Raw genomic sequence first — 13,713 nt, 5'->3', positions numbered from 1 at the left:
ACAACTTAGTAGAACTAAAGGATCCAAAACACACAAAAACTCTTTCTAAGAAGGGTTAAAAGCTTAAAACATGCAAATGCACTAATATGCATAAGGTTGTGTATGCTTCAAAAAAAATTCACGGTCGTTACACCCGCTTCCCATTATGTAACATCTGCTACTACTGCTTTTTGCTACACCCGTTACCATTATATTACCCTACCCACTACCACGATTTAAAACCATACTAGTACCCCTAAACAAGTAACCCTTCTAGATAATAAAATCAACAAAATCTCTACAGGAGCCCTTGCTCGCCCCTTGAAAGATGAGCCTAAAATCACAACAAGTAGAATGCTTATCCTTAATGACCTCAACTCTCATGATATGGAGAAGAACTGTTACTTACTGAGGCTGACAGCAACCTTATTCTCAACAACGAATAATACTTGAGAACAAAGATATGTTCATCGAGAAATTCCACCCAACCAACATGCTTAGTACTCAACTTCTATGAACTCGCATATCACAAAAGCAAGGTGGTATGAAGAAAGTACAAACTCTTTGAGTAACAAAGAATATCCCCATTGTTGGTGGGATCACACCCCAACATAAAACTCTTTACTATATGTGCTATGCTATATTTATTGATATAAAGTGAGGATTTCTTATTCTCCTTAGTTTTTCCTTTCTCTTTCATTTTCTCTTTTCATTTTCTAATGTACACTCTTATCTTTTCTAATACAATTATTATTATTATTATTATTATTATTATTATTATATATATATGTATCAAAAAAAAATTTCACTGAAAAATGTTATAGGGTGTCCCCCACTAAAAACTCCACCTAGACCTACTTCAAAGGCATGACAAGCCACCTCAAAAACTCTATCAAAGTCTACAGCCTAAGTACAAGGGGGTTTTGACTCAAGAAGAAGCCATCTTTTGCTTAATCGCTCTAAAATCTCTAGGGTCCAATCCAAAAAGCTCTAGGGTCCAATCAAACTCCCCTTCCTTCAAACAATCAATGATGGGACACATAATGGTGCCAAAACCCCTTAAAAATTGCCTATAAAAAGAAGCTAAGCCATGAGAAGTATGAACCTTAGAAATAGTCCTCGCACAGAGACCACAAAACCAAAAAAGAGCACACTAGATTGTAAAAAGTTGCACTTCTTGAGGTCAATATACAACTTAGCTTAACTCAAATTGGCAAAGACCTAGATGTATTATCAAGTGCTCCTTGGTTTATATCAATATAGATTATATCATCAATATAAACCAGTAGGCATTTTCTAGATGGGTGCAAAACATGCCTCATAAACCAACCACTCAAATCAACCATCATTAGTCTTAAAAGTAATATTCCACTCGTCTCCTAGCCTAATTCTAATTTGGTGATATCCAATGCACAAGTCAATCTTGAAGTACCAACTAGAGCCAACTATAATTTCAAGCAAATCCTCAAGTCCAAGGATAGGGAAACCAAACCTGATGGTGATCTATTAACGGCCCTACTATGTACACACATCCTCCAAGAACCGTCCTTCTTTGAGATTAGAAGGACCGACACTTCACGAGGATTAAGGTTGTCTCATAAAGCCCTTGTCAAGGATTTCTCCTACCTCCCTATCCTAATCAGAACACTCATTTGGGTTTATCTTATAACGAGGCAAATTAGGTAATTAAAAACCTGGAATGAGACCTATGGCATGTTGAATGTCTCACATGGGTGGTAGCTCACTAGAAAGCTCATGGGTACTACATTAAAGAACTCAACTAACAACTCCCGAAAGTGGATACTCACATGGGTACTATCTTACCTCATAAGGAACTTCCTAGGAGATGTCACTAAGAAACGCTTGTTTTCTAAGATCTCTAGCACAAAAAGTCATCTAAGAATTGAATGCTTCTCTAAATTGGAAAGGCTGTCTCATTCCTAAATTTCGGATCATGTGGGCTTAGTAGGAATCAAAATGATCTTCTACTAATTATGCCTAACACAAGTGTTTTTCCAACCATAATTGGTCACATCATGATCATATAACTACAGGCGCCCTAGCAAGACATGGCCCACATCCATTGGGAGTGCATCATAATAAATCCTATCTTTACAATCTCCCATTCAAAGGGGTACAAAGCACCTCTCATTCACAGACAGATTTGTCTTGTTTACCCAATTCACTCTAAAAGAAGAGGAGTTTGGCTCTCCCTTAATGTTCAATATACCTAGAGCAACTTTGGAGATCACATTCATGCTACTACCCCCATTAACAACTAGTTCACATGCCCTATACCTGCATTGAATATAAGTGTGAAATACAGTGGTCCACTCCCAGTTTTCACTATCCAGAGTGGACAAGACACACCTCACCACACTAACATGGTGTTAGATAACCACTTTAGCTAAAAGCTTAAATTGGGTTAAGGGCCAACAATGTATATCGAGCCTTAATATTCCCCCGCACGTGTAGACCAACAACACATGGAGGGATAAACAGATGAAAAATAACACCCATTACAGGGAATACAGCAAATTTTAAACACAACACACAACATAATAAACATGGGCAACAAGAATAGAACCCAAGATGGCAGGCCCTCTTGGTAACCATGGGTTTGATACCATGTTAGATTACCACTTAACTAAAAGAATAAAAGCTTAAGTTGTTACATTGTGGGACAACAATGCATATCAAGCCTTAACAATTATCATCCTCAAAATCATCCATAAGCTACCTTCATCTCTTGAGTACACAACATCTACAACTTGGTCTTCACAATGAGGCATGTCACCAATCTCACGCTCCAAAGCTGCTCAATGGGAACAACGAACAGCTATGAGACCTCACTAGGCAATGATGACACTACACAAATGAGATACCAACTCGAGGAATAGTAGACCCACTAGAGTGAATAACATGACGGGCCTCTATCTTCTCTCTAGGGTTAGACCTAGATTGAGGGAAGGATTTGGATTGACAAAATGCACTCACCTGAGATGATGACCCACCGCGGGGGGTCTTAAAGTATTTTTCCTTGGCAATAGCTTTCGGATAAGGTACCTCTAAAGACTAATTCTACCTATCTCCTAGCATTCTCCTTAAGACCATTCATGAACCCAATGACTCTACGATGTAGGACCTCAAAAATTCCACTCCTAAGCAATAAGTAGTGGTTTGTCAATGGTTCAAGAGGGCAATAAACAGCCAATTCTTATAGGAAGGACGGAGATACTTCTATTTCAACGGCTATCTCATCACTTCGCATTGGGTATTGGGTGGTTCATCTAATCGTTGAAGCATTGGAGGGCTTGTTGACCAATTTGCCAATACCTCTTATCTGGTCCTACAAGTTTCATCTTGGCTAACTAAACTTTGCCCACATCATGTGCAGCACCAAAGTAATTCTTCACCTCTCCTACCCAGCTAAGAAGAATTTGGATCTAATTTCCCATCATAGGTACGCCATCAACCTTGACCCTCTTCGTAAAATCTTCAGATTCCCTTTAATCATGCCTAAGGGATGTGGAGTATGCCTAGGGTTAGTTGGTACCCAACATTGTCAAACTCATCAAAACTACCTTCCTCAAACCTAGCCTCTAGGTCAAATTGAGCAACACAGGCTGAACTAGTCCACTAGATTGCCTTGGAGCCTAGGGCATCTAGTTAGGTGCTACAAGAACTCCTGAAGTGGGAAGAATGCCTTAGGCTGACCCTAGTGGGGACACATTAGGGTGTCAAACTAACTGTTCTAGGCCATCTATGGGAATTTCCCAACAACTTCATGACTTCTGCAAATTGTTTGATGAGATGCAAATTCTTTGTTATAAAAGTCATAAAGAGTGTCTAACCAAAAAAATAAAAATTGGGTATTGATTGGTGCTCAGTGGGGATCGTTTCAAAGTTTTTTTGGTAGCCATGAATAATGCAATATAGTACAATGATGCTAAGAAATACTAAACTTGACTACAAGCAATATTGATCCTAAAATTACTACAATACACACACTACAAATTATCGAACATAATGCATCTGAGTTGATATGGTCCTACATAATAGGCCAACAAAGGAGTATGAGTTTGAACAATTCAAGCAATGGATGAACCAAAGGAACTCATATGAAAATTTGCACATTTTCTTTCTTTAAATGGTAACAAGAAACTTGGAATTATGCAAATTACTAATTTTCTTAATCATGTAAACATTAATCAAGATAAATGTGAGAATTTTGGTTACCTCACCTAGACTACAATGAGTCCTTAAGCTCTCAGCATAGTCATGGCATTTCTCTTAGTTTTGTCAGATCCTCATAAAACAGCCACAAAATGCAGCGAGTATGTCAGGACAGGTTGGTAGGAGAACTGAATTGACCCTCCAAAATATGAGCCAAGCTTGATAAATCAACTCTCTATAAAACAGCATCAAAATCTCAACAAAAAACCCAAAATATCATGGTAGGAATTAAATTCCCACAAGTCTGGAAATCGGAGAAGGTGCTGGAATCTTTTCCACGCGCGCATGGTGCAAGTGTGCCAACAGCAAGGCTCGTCCAGCGATGGACCTACGGAAGGTAGTAGATCAATGAATGGTGATTTCCGTTATGGTAAAGGTCAAAAAGTTTGAGATTTTGAATGGGGTCTGCTGGGAAATGTTTGGAAGGGGTGTGGGGTTCTCTAGTGACCAGATGGAAATTAGTGTTCGGATTTGAGGGGGCCAGATGAACAATGCTTCAGTTTCTGGGGCCTTTCCTGCAATTTTTGAACTTTGAATGATTTGTAGGGCCTGTACTTATGCACAACACTTAAAGCAGTGGAAATTAAATTAAAATAACTGCATATTGTTCTTCAATGTTGCTTTAAATTTTCTTTGGATGATTCTTGATGACAAGGGAAGACTGTTGATGAATAAAAATTTGCCCAGATAGCTGATCGAGGAAAGGAACAGAAAATCAGAAACAGTAAGAGATAAGAGAGAATTGGGGGGGGGGGGGGGGGGCAAGAGAGAGAGAGAGAGAGAAGAGAAGAGGAGAGAAGAGAAAGAAGAAATAAGAAGGGGGAAGAAAAGAGGGACTGCTGGAAAGAGCTAAGAAAAGAGAACAAGGAACAGAGAACAGAAAATAGAGCAGGGAGATCAGAAATAGAGTAGAAATAGATGGAGAACAGAGAAGACAAGAGATGGGAGAAGGAAGAAGAAGGAGAGGAAAGAGAGAGAGAGAGAGAGAGAGAGAGAGAGAGAGAGAGAAAAAGCTTGCACAAGAGAGGGTGTGAAAACCAGTCAGGAAATCTGAATTCAAAATGATTGTCTAAACAACTTACAAGCCAAGTACTTACACCTGCCAATACCTAAATAAATAGTTACATAATTAAAAAACACCAACAACATAACAGGAAAATACACAACAACAAAAAAATTTAAATACTTAGTTTCCTAAATGTAAGCCTAAAATAAGCATACCAAAAATGATGTAGGCAGTCCTCCATTAAAAATCAACAAATATGTAATAAACTTAGTTACAGGATTATTTTACTAGGTAATAATTCTATCTAAAGACATTGATCCAGTGCTTCTTACAAGAACCTTGACAGAACCTCATTTCAACCATGACAGAATGCCATTCCCATCATTACAGAACCTTGCTTCCATCATTATAAGCCCCAAAATACTTTTAACAGGACATATTTTGAAAAGGAGATTATGTTAGATTAAATAGAAATACAAAGTAATTTTGCAACTGCTTAGGAACTGTTATACGAGAATATAATTTTTACATATCATGTAAGTTTTTATGTTTGACTTCAACATAATTTTTTTTTTTAATTATTGTATGCAGTTTGTCTTTATAAATCCTTACTAGACCCTTGAAACTTTTGACGCTTCCACATATTCTCACTTCCCTGCACCTGCTCCAGCTTCATATAGCCAAGGCCATGAATAATGAACTAAAAACCATTGATTACCTACTGAACAGCAAAATTATGGTACCTCGTACAACTGAACATTCGTTGAATCACTAAAAGTGTTGATAAAAGGAGTGCTCCAAGAATCAATCATTGCCTGTTTGAAAAAAGAAACAAAATAAAAAAAATAAAAAAATAAAAAGAAAAAGACATGGTATCAGCAGCTCTGATAAAAAAATTAAAAATTTTTAAAAAAGAAGAAAACTACTTACAAGTTCAAGATATAACCCAAAACATCATCAACTATAGCTTTATAATAAAGTTGAGAAATAATGACATTAGTTTTTGGACAAACAACAACCTAATTACACAAACACACAGGTTTTGTTTCTGCCAGATGGATGATTCCGTAAAAATTGCATCATAATAATAATAATAAAGCACCAGCCAAGTGTAAGAATAATGCTCAAGCATTCGTGACCAGCACAAAAAAACCTTTGGCGCACTACCAAAGTAAGCTAACACATGCTGGAAGCGTTGAAGAACAGCAGACACACAATATAAAATACACAATGTAAGCACACAATCAAGTACATGAAAGAGACCAAATTTAACATGATTTGGCCCCTTCACTGCGCCTAGCCGCCTACACCCATGATCCTAATAAAAACAATCCACTGTGATGGATTACCATTCACTCTCAACCCAAATCCATACTCCCAAATCTCACATACGTCACAAGCAGGCTAATTGATGCAGCAATGCTACATCAGAGGCCATCAAAACTGAACCTCTCCAAAAACAGCCAAACCCCTTTCATGCTGGGAGAAATCCCTCTGGCATGGACTAAAGCCTAGAAAGCTCTTACATTAATCTTCTGTTTATAATTTTTGAGTCCTTGCTCTCCAATATTCATATTCCTTGACAAGGAACCCTACCTTGCTCTCCAAGACTCCGCTCCTTTCCCATTATAAAACAAAAACTGAACCTCTCCAAAAACAGCCAAACCCCTTTCATGCTGGGAGAAATCCCTCTGGCATGGACTAAAGCCTAGAAAGCTCTGACATTAATCTTCTGTTTATAACCTTTGAGTCCTTGCTCTCCAATATTCATATTCCCTGACAAGGAACCCTACCTTGCTCTCCAAGACTCCGCTCCTTTCCCTTTATAAAACAAAAACTCTGCTATCATGGTATCACAGAGAATCCTTTGAACTAGAAACTCTCAAAAAATTAACTTTCTTATCCAAACTAGGAATCTGAAGCATACTTCAACAGGAAGTACCATATGAAAACCTTACTAAGTGCTATCCAAGACCAAAGCACCCAATTGTAATAAACTTCAGAGTACCCATGCACAATGGCTCATCACTGACCAAAGAATTTACAGTTCAGATGTTCCAACCCAATGAACCGTCTTCAGTGAGCATATGAATTCCATATAACATAAGAAATATCTGGTAACAATAAAGGTGCCACACTGCTCAGTGAATTTTAGCAATCAAATCCAAGAGAGTCTAAGTCTAGCATTGGATAGAGGTGTCAAAGGGAAATAAAAAAAAAAAAACCTAAAGCACTTTAATAGGCAAAAAAAGTAAGTTAATTTTAAATAAAAATAAAATAAAACAACGACAACACCATTATTTTAGATACGGGCAAATAAGTCAATAAGTATATTCAGCATCAAAATAACACGTTTAAACGTTTTTTGTACAATATAGCTCAAAAAAATAAAGGCAGCTGCATTCTTCTTATAAACTGGCTAGGATTTGATTATCACTACAATTCTAAATTTAACGCACACAAGGAGCCTGTAACATAAAAATTTCGGAACCTCCTGTAAGCATAAACCAATCGCGGAATGTCCTATTTAACATGAACCAATCAAAGAGTGTTAAAGTATTCAAACCTGAGAGCTCGCTCGAAAGGAAAGACACAGTAGACAAGCCTTAGGAATGTTAGATTTGAAGGACTCGAGTTCAGTTCCATTGAGACAAATGGGCAGCTTAAGACTTGTACCATCTGAACGGCTCACTTCAACCGAAGGAAATTTAACGGCCGCCATTGCCGGAATGATAATTTTATTTGCGATCGCAATCTAAACAAGATCCATTAACAGAATAGTCGTTAATCAACTCTGCAATGACTTTTGAACCTGATATCGCATTAAATTAAACAAATAACAATTACCTTACCACCATGTTGGTTGAGCTCCGAAATGTCAGCGAAGTAACCCCTATTCATCTCATCTGAACTGCTCTAAAAAACACGCATATTATATATATATATAGGTGATTAACATCTGTTTGGTTGCCGAGAAAACTGGGAGAAGAAAAAGAAAAGTGACGTACAGCCGAGCGCGCTCTTTTTTTATGGCGTCTTTGTTGGCAATCTGGTGAATGTCAAAGAAACGAGCCGAGGTTCTTTGGGCGAGAAGATTTGCAGGATGGAGGAATGGTTTCTCATCTTCGTGCGTGAAGAAGATTCGAGAATTGAGACTCGCAGGTCGCCTTGACCCCGAGTTCGGAATCAACCGCTTCAATCCCAACATCTTACATCTCATTTCAGCTCCTCTCTGTCTCTCACTCCGAATAAGGTTTTCCCTCCTATACTTCTCTCTGAACCAAAAAGCTCGTCAGCCCAGCATTTTATTTTGGCCTGTGAAAAAAAGCAAATAAATAAATAAATGAAGAGGAGAAAATTTTCTGAAAATAAATTTATTTTTATTTTGAACCAAATAATAATTGGTTTATATTTTTTCATCATGGACTTGAACCAATTAGTCTTGTAGATTATCTTGAAGAATGGTATTTGAGATTTATTGCTCCTATCTTCTAATATTTTTTCAGATATGATCCTAGTATTTGACAATGCTAAAATTATTTTGAATTATTTTTGCTAATTTTTCAAAATTCAGGAATTTTTTAATTTTATTTTATTTTTAACTTAGTTTTGTGTTATACAATAATTTCATTCGATTCCTACCCTAGCGAGCAAATCTTGTATTTACCCCTGCACAGTGAGAGGGGCCTTGTTGCATGGGCGTGTGAATAGTCTGAGTACCCAGTGTCGCCACTAGAGTTTGCTAGAATGTGCCCGATCAACAGGAGTGTCAACTGGATGTACCGGGAAAGCCAGGACACCCGTCATAATAAAAAAAAAAAAAGTAAAAATTAGAAAATATAATTCTCACTTGTTGTCATATCACCAAAATTGCAACCCAAATTAAAAGGTTAGCATAGATACATCGTCATGCCTTATTTTTAATTGTACTTCAATGAAAAGATAATACAAGATATAGAAAGTGTACCCCACTTCAAAACTTGGAAAACATTCAAATTGAAAGAAAAATATGAAGAAATTTAGTTTTTTTTCATATTTATTACCAACAAAAGTCAAAAAGTAAAAATAATAGCAAGTTAATTAACTAAAATATTATTATACTTGTTATTAGCTTCTGATTTTTCTTAATTTTTTAATCATAGTATAATAAATTTTTATTCTTAATAGTTTTAATATAGATGGTAAATATAATATGAATTTTTCTCTTATTTTATTTTCCCTTCTTTTTTTCAAATAAAATCTTTGATGCAAATGGAGCACAAGTGTACATAATGCAAAATTTAAAAGAAAATTTGTCATCATATCATTCAAACAATTAATTTACTTAATCTATATTAATATAAAACACACTTTGTCTTTCTAGCTTCCAAAATGCAATTCCAATTTTTAAATTTTTTAATTTATTAATGATATGATTAATTTTTGATTGGTTGGATTTAAATGTTGAATTGCAAATAGTTCATTTTACAAATTAATTATTTTTTCCTTGAAATGGTTGCATCTACGCTCTATTTTCCCCGTTCTGGTGTCCCAAAGGGTAAAACCTTCTATTGGAAGGACACATCCCAAGCTATCTCAATAGGAATGGTGAATTTATATTTTAGTAGTTTTCTTGATTGATTTTTATGAAATCGTCGCTAGCCTATAGTATATAGTGTGATTAGAACGCCTTATTTTCATGATTTGGTATGTGTTACCAATTAAGGAACGGGAGATTGGTTATATACGGAAAAAATATTGGCACCTCTTACACACTCATCCAATAGACATTACCTAATTGTTCTAAAATCTCTAAAATCAACTGAGTGTGACTCAGATTGTAACGCCCCAAAAAATCTCTGCTGATATAATAAAAATATTCAAAATAATGCACCATCATGACATCTCTGATATCATACTTTTACATTTCCTTCTTTTTTTTTTTCATTTTAAGCATAACACATATATGCATGATAATATATGTAGTGACCCAAAAAATAATAGTATTTTAATAATAAAGAGGGACGAAAATGGAAACGGGAACCGAATGAGGCAGTAGACATCGTCAACGAACGCGGAGGTAATAACAATTTCAAAAAATTTTCAGGCCTCGTCAACGAATACAGGGGTTCATCGACGAAGGTTCTTCAAGACCTCGTCGACGAGGTTCCGTCTCGTCGATGAGAAAATACTGAGAGAAGAATTTTGGCTACTCTGAATTTCATCAAAGAAGGGTAAGGTTTGTCGACGAAATTACTTAAGGACTCTTCGACGAGATGACGAGGCTCATCGACGAATCCCACAGTATAAATAGCCCTAAACTGATTTTAATCGCAGAAATTCGACCGCAAACCCTCTCCTCTCTCTCTCTCCTACGGCCCTTCCCTCTTCTCTCTTCGATTCTGGCTCCGTCAGTCATTGGATCGACGATTTGAGGCCACCACGACGTTCCTGGCGAAGTTCTCTTCAAGTCTGCCGAAGTGGATCATTGGTAAAACGAAGTTGGAATTCATCCCAAATCCAAGGTAAGGTCTTTTATTCAGTTTTTGGCCTTCTGGCAGTTGTAGGTAATGATTTAGGCCAAGAAAGATTGATATTCTGTTCTAACAAATGTGGTTTTCAGGGTGTTGAGTGGAGAACCCTAGGGGTGTAGGACCCATTACAGTAAGAGGATTTTAGGGAGAATCAGATAAGGGAAATATGTTATGTTAGATAATTTTACTATGTTCAGTATAAATTATACGTTTTTATCAAATGATAATTCACGATAGAAATTTATACAGTATCGTTTATGTATAATATGTTTAAAATTTCTGTGTGGCTTGAGAATATGGGTATAGTAAAGAAACATGTTTTACAGTGTTTTCAGAATATACAGTCAGTGGTTATGTTTTATAGTAATTACAGTATACCATGATTATACAGTTTTCAGTGCCATGATTATACAGTTTTCAGTGCCATGATTATATAGTTTACAGTACCATGATTATATAGTTTTCAGTACCATGATTATACAGTTTTCAGTACCATGACTTACAGATTACAGTTCAGTTCAGAAATACAGATCATACAATTACAGTTTATTATAGTGTCATGGTTAATACAATTATTACAGAATCATGGTAAAACAGCTAGTTGTATATAGAAATATATTATATAGTATCAGGCCCTGTTGGACCATAAAGCAGAGCACGGTACCGTAGCTACATATAGTTTACAGAGTGCAACCACCTATTTAGATAATACGTGGTAGTAGGTCGATCGTATAGTGCCCTGACGTGGACAGGATCCCCATCAGATATAGGTTGAGGAGGGCAGATCAGACCGAGGGAGTATAGTGATTTACCCTGGTCGGCCAGCCAAGGTAGATCCCGGCTATGGGCCGCACAACCCTGTCATGAGGGGTTAAATCATGACACATAGTTATCCACAGGGAAGTTTTCAGCTATTTATATGTATATACAGATTTACAGAGACAGAGAATATACTTATGTACATTAGAAGTATTTTAAATAGTAACCTAAAATATTGTTTTGTTAAGTAACATGGAAATGGTGGTGGTTTCTCTTACTTGTACTGTATTTATAGATCCAGTTATACATGATTTTATAGAAACAGATTTTCATAATATTGTAACTCATCTGCCACATACTAGCAATAGCATATTTCGTCTTACTAAGCGTTGGGTCATCCCAATTACTTTAACATTTTTCAAGTGACCCAAGTAGGCGAGTAGATCAGGCTCGCAGATAGAGGGGCCTTAGTATTGCCCTGATATTAGAGTGAGTATTTTTGGAAGTATTTTTGTATAGTCCTAGCCAGTTGAGGATATTTCTGGGGAGCAGTTATATATGTATATTCTGGGAAACAATTTAGCACTATGGTATTGTATATAATTACATATGGTTATGTTTATTTAATTTTTGTTTTTCGCTACTTAGGTTGATGATTGGGTTTAACCTAGTATGGTATCAGAGCATGTTAAATGTTATAGTATAAAAAATAAAAATAAAACTCATTTAAATAGCAAGTCGTTACAATATAAATTTTACATCTACCCATTCACTGTCCGCGGAAGCAAAAATAGACCTATCCATAATTGTACAAACTAGAGTACTACCTCTCAACCACTACTATACCATCTCCTCAAATAGAACTATAATCCAAAACTCTAATCATTTATATACACAGATCCAGACTAACACTTACTTTATCTGTAATAATTACACCCCATCCCTGGGCTCCTAGTCCTGGTTACCTGGTGATCCTGAAATGTTAAAATATTAATGAGGTGAGACACTTCTCAGTAAGACGGAATAAATTAGTGTCAGTGTGTGGCAATGAGTTTATATATATACGTATGACTCGTCTCATAATTAACTTAAACGAAATAGTAATTTAAATTATACTCAAACAATTTCATAGCATGTATTCTTTTTCAGTTCATAACTTGGCTCAAAAGCTCTATTTATATAAATTACAAGTTACATGATCTGTACACATATAAATCATTTGCTGATATTGAGGCATTTTATATTGTCGTCCCCCAATCCAGCCATTCATACTCAGTTCAAAAATAGGCTTAATAGCCCTATACATATAAGACCACAAGTTACATGATATATACACATATAATTCATTAGTTATGATTGAGGTGTTTCATACCGCCATCCCTCGATCCACCCATTCATAATCAGGTCACAATTCGGCTCATAAGCCCTATGCATAAATCCACAAGTTGCACAATCTACACACGTATTAACATTCACTGCATGATTGAGGTGTTTCGTGCCACTGTCCCTCAACCAGCTATTCATACATTCATTTATCATGATTGAGGCGTTTCGTACCATCGCCCTTCAATTAACTAATCATACATTCATTTATCATGATTAAGGTGTTTCGTATCGCCGTCCCTCAATTAGTAATCATACATTACACTTACTGAGTTTGAGGCATTTCGTACCGCCATCCCTCAAACCACCCATTCATACACATACCTTAACAAACAACAATATGTTTTGGTGAGTGTTTTCGTCGTGTAGTTTATTTCGCAAGTTTCGATTATCCTAAGCATAATTTGTGTGTTATTGTTATTATTAAATATATGTTTCATGGTTTAAGATTATATGTTTCATATTTATAATTTGTCTTATTTATGTTTTACAATTTGCGTATAAGGTGAGGGTTTCTAAATGTATTCATAAGTGGTAGTGGTACAGTGTCCAAGCATTCACATGAATACAACATATTATCATACTCTAGCTCTGTATAAACTACAGCCAATCTATAGTTCTGTATAGAATAATATCATGTTGTAACTCTGTCCTACAACTACTCTGTGTTAAACACTATCAAATCATTATTCTATATCCAACCCTAACATATCATTATGTTGTATTAAACACTATCAAAACATTATTCTATATTAAACATTATCATTTTATATCTCTGTATAAAAACACGGTCATATCATTATTCTGCATTAAACATCGTCATATCATATCAAGCTA

General features: G+C 36.0%; 1 protein-coding gene across 2 annotated transcripts in view; it reads right to left on the bottom strand.

Annotated features, from left to right (window-relative positions):
• LOC131149530 (uncharacterized) overlaps nt 1–8,538 on the bottom strand; it is a 41,468-nt gene extending 32,930 nt beyond the window's left edge. For both annotated transcript variants that reach the window (XM_058100061.1, XM_058100060.1), the window contains exons 1-4: nt 8,230–8,538; nt 8,069–8,132; nt 7,788–7,976; nt 5,965–6,036 (exon numbers count right to left, since the gene is read on the bottom strand). In XM_058100061.1, the coding sequence (XP_057956044.1) occupies nt 5,965–6,036; nt 7,788–7,976; nt 8,069–8,132; nt 8,230–8,441 (537 nt within the window). In that variant the 5' untranslated portion in view covers nt 8,442–8,538. The remainder of the gene's footprint in view (nt 1–5,964; nt 6,037–7,787; nt 7,977–8,068; nt 8,133–8,229) is intronic.
• Nucleotides 8,539–13,713: the final 5,175 nt, after the last annotated feature.

This window comes from Malania oleifera, chromosome 2 (genome assembly GCF_029873635.1).
Source record: "Malania oleifera isolate guangnan ecotype guangnan chromosome 2, ASM2987363v1, whole genome shotgun sequence".
In the NCBI taxonomy this organism is placed as follows: Eukaryota; Viridiplantae; Streptophyta; class Magnoliopsida; order Santalales; family Ximeniaceae; genus Malania; species Malania oleifera.
The sequence above is the reverse complement of the archived record's forward strand: the minus strand, read 5'-3'. Positions and strand labels throughout refer to the sequence as shown.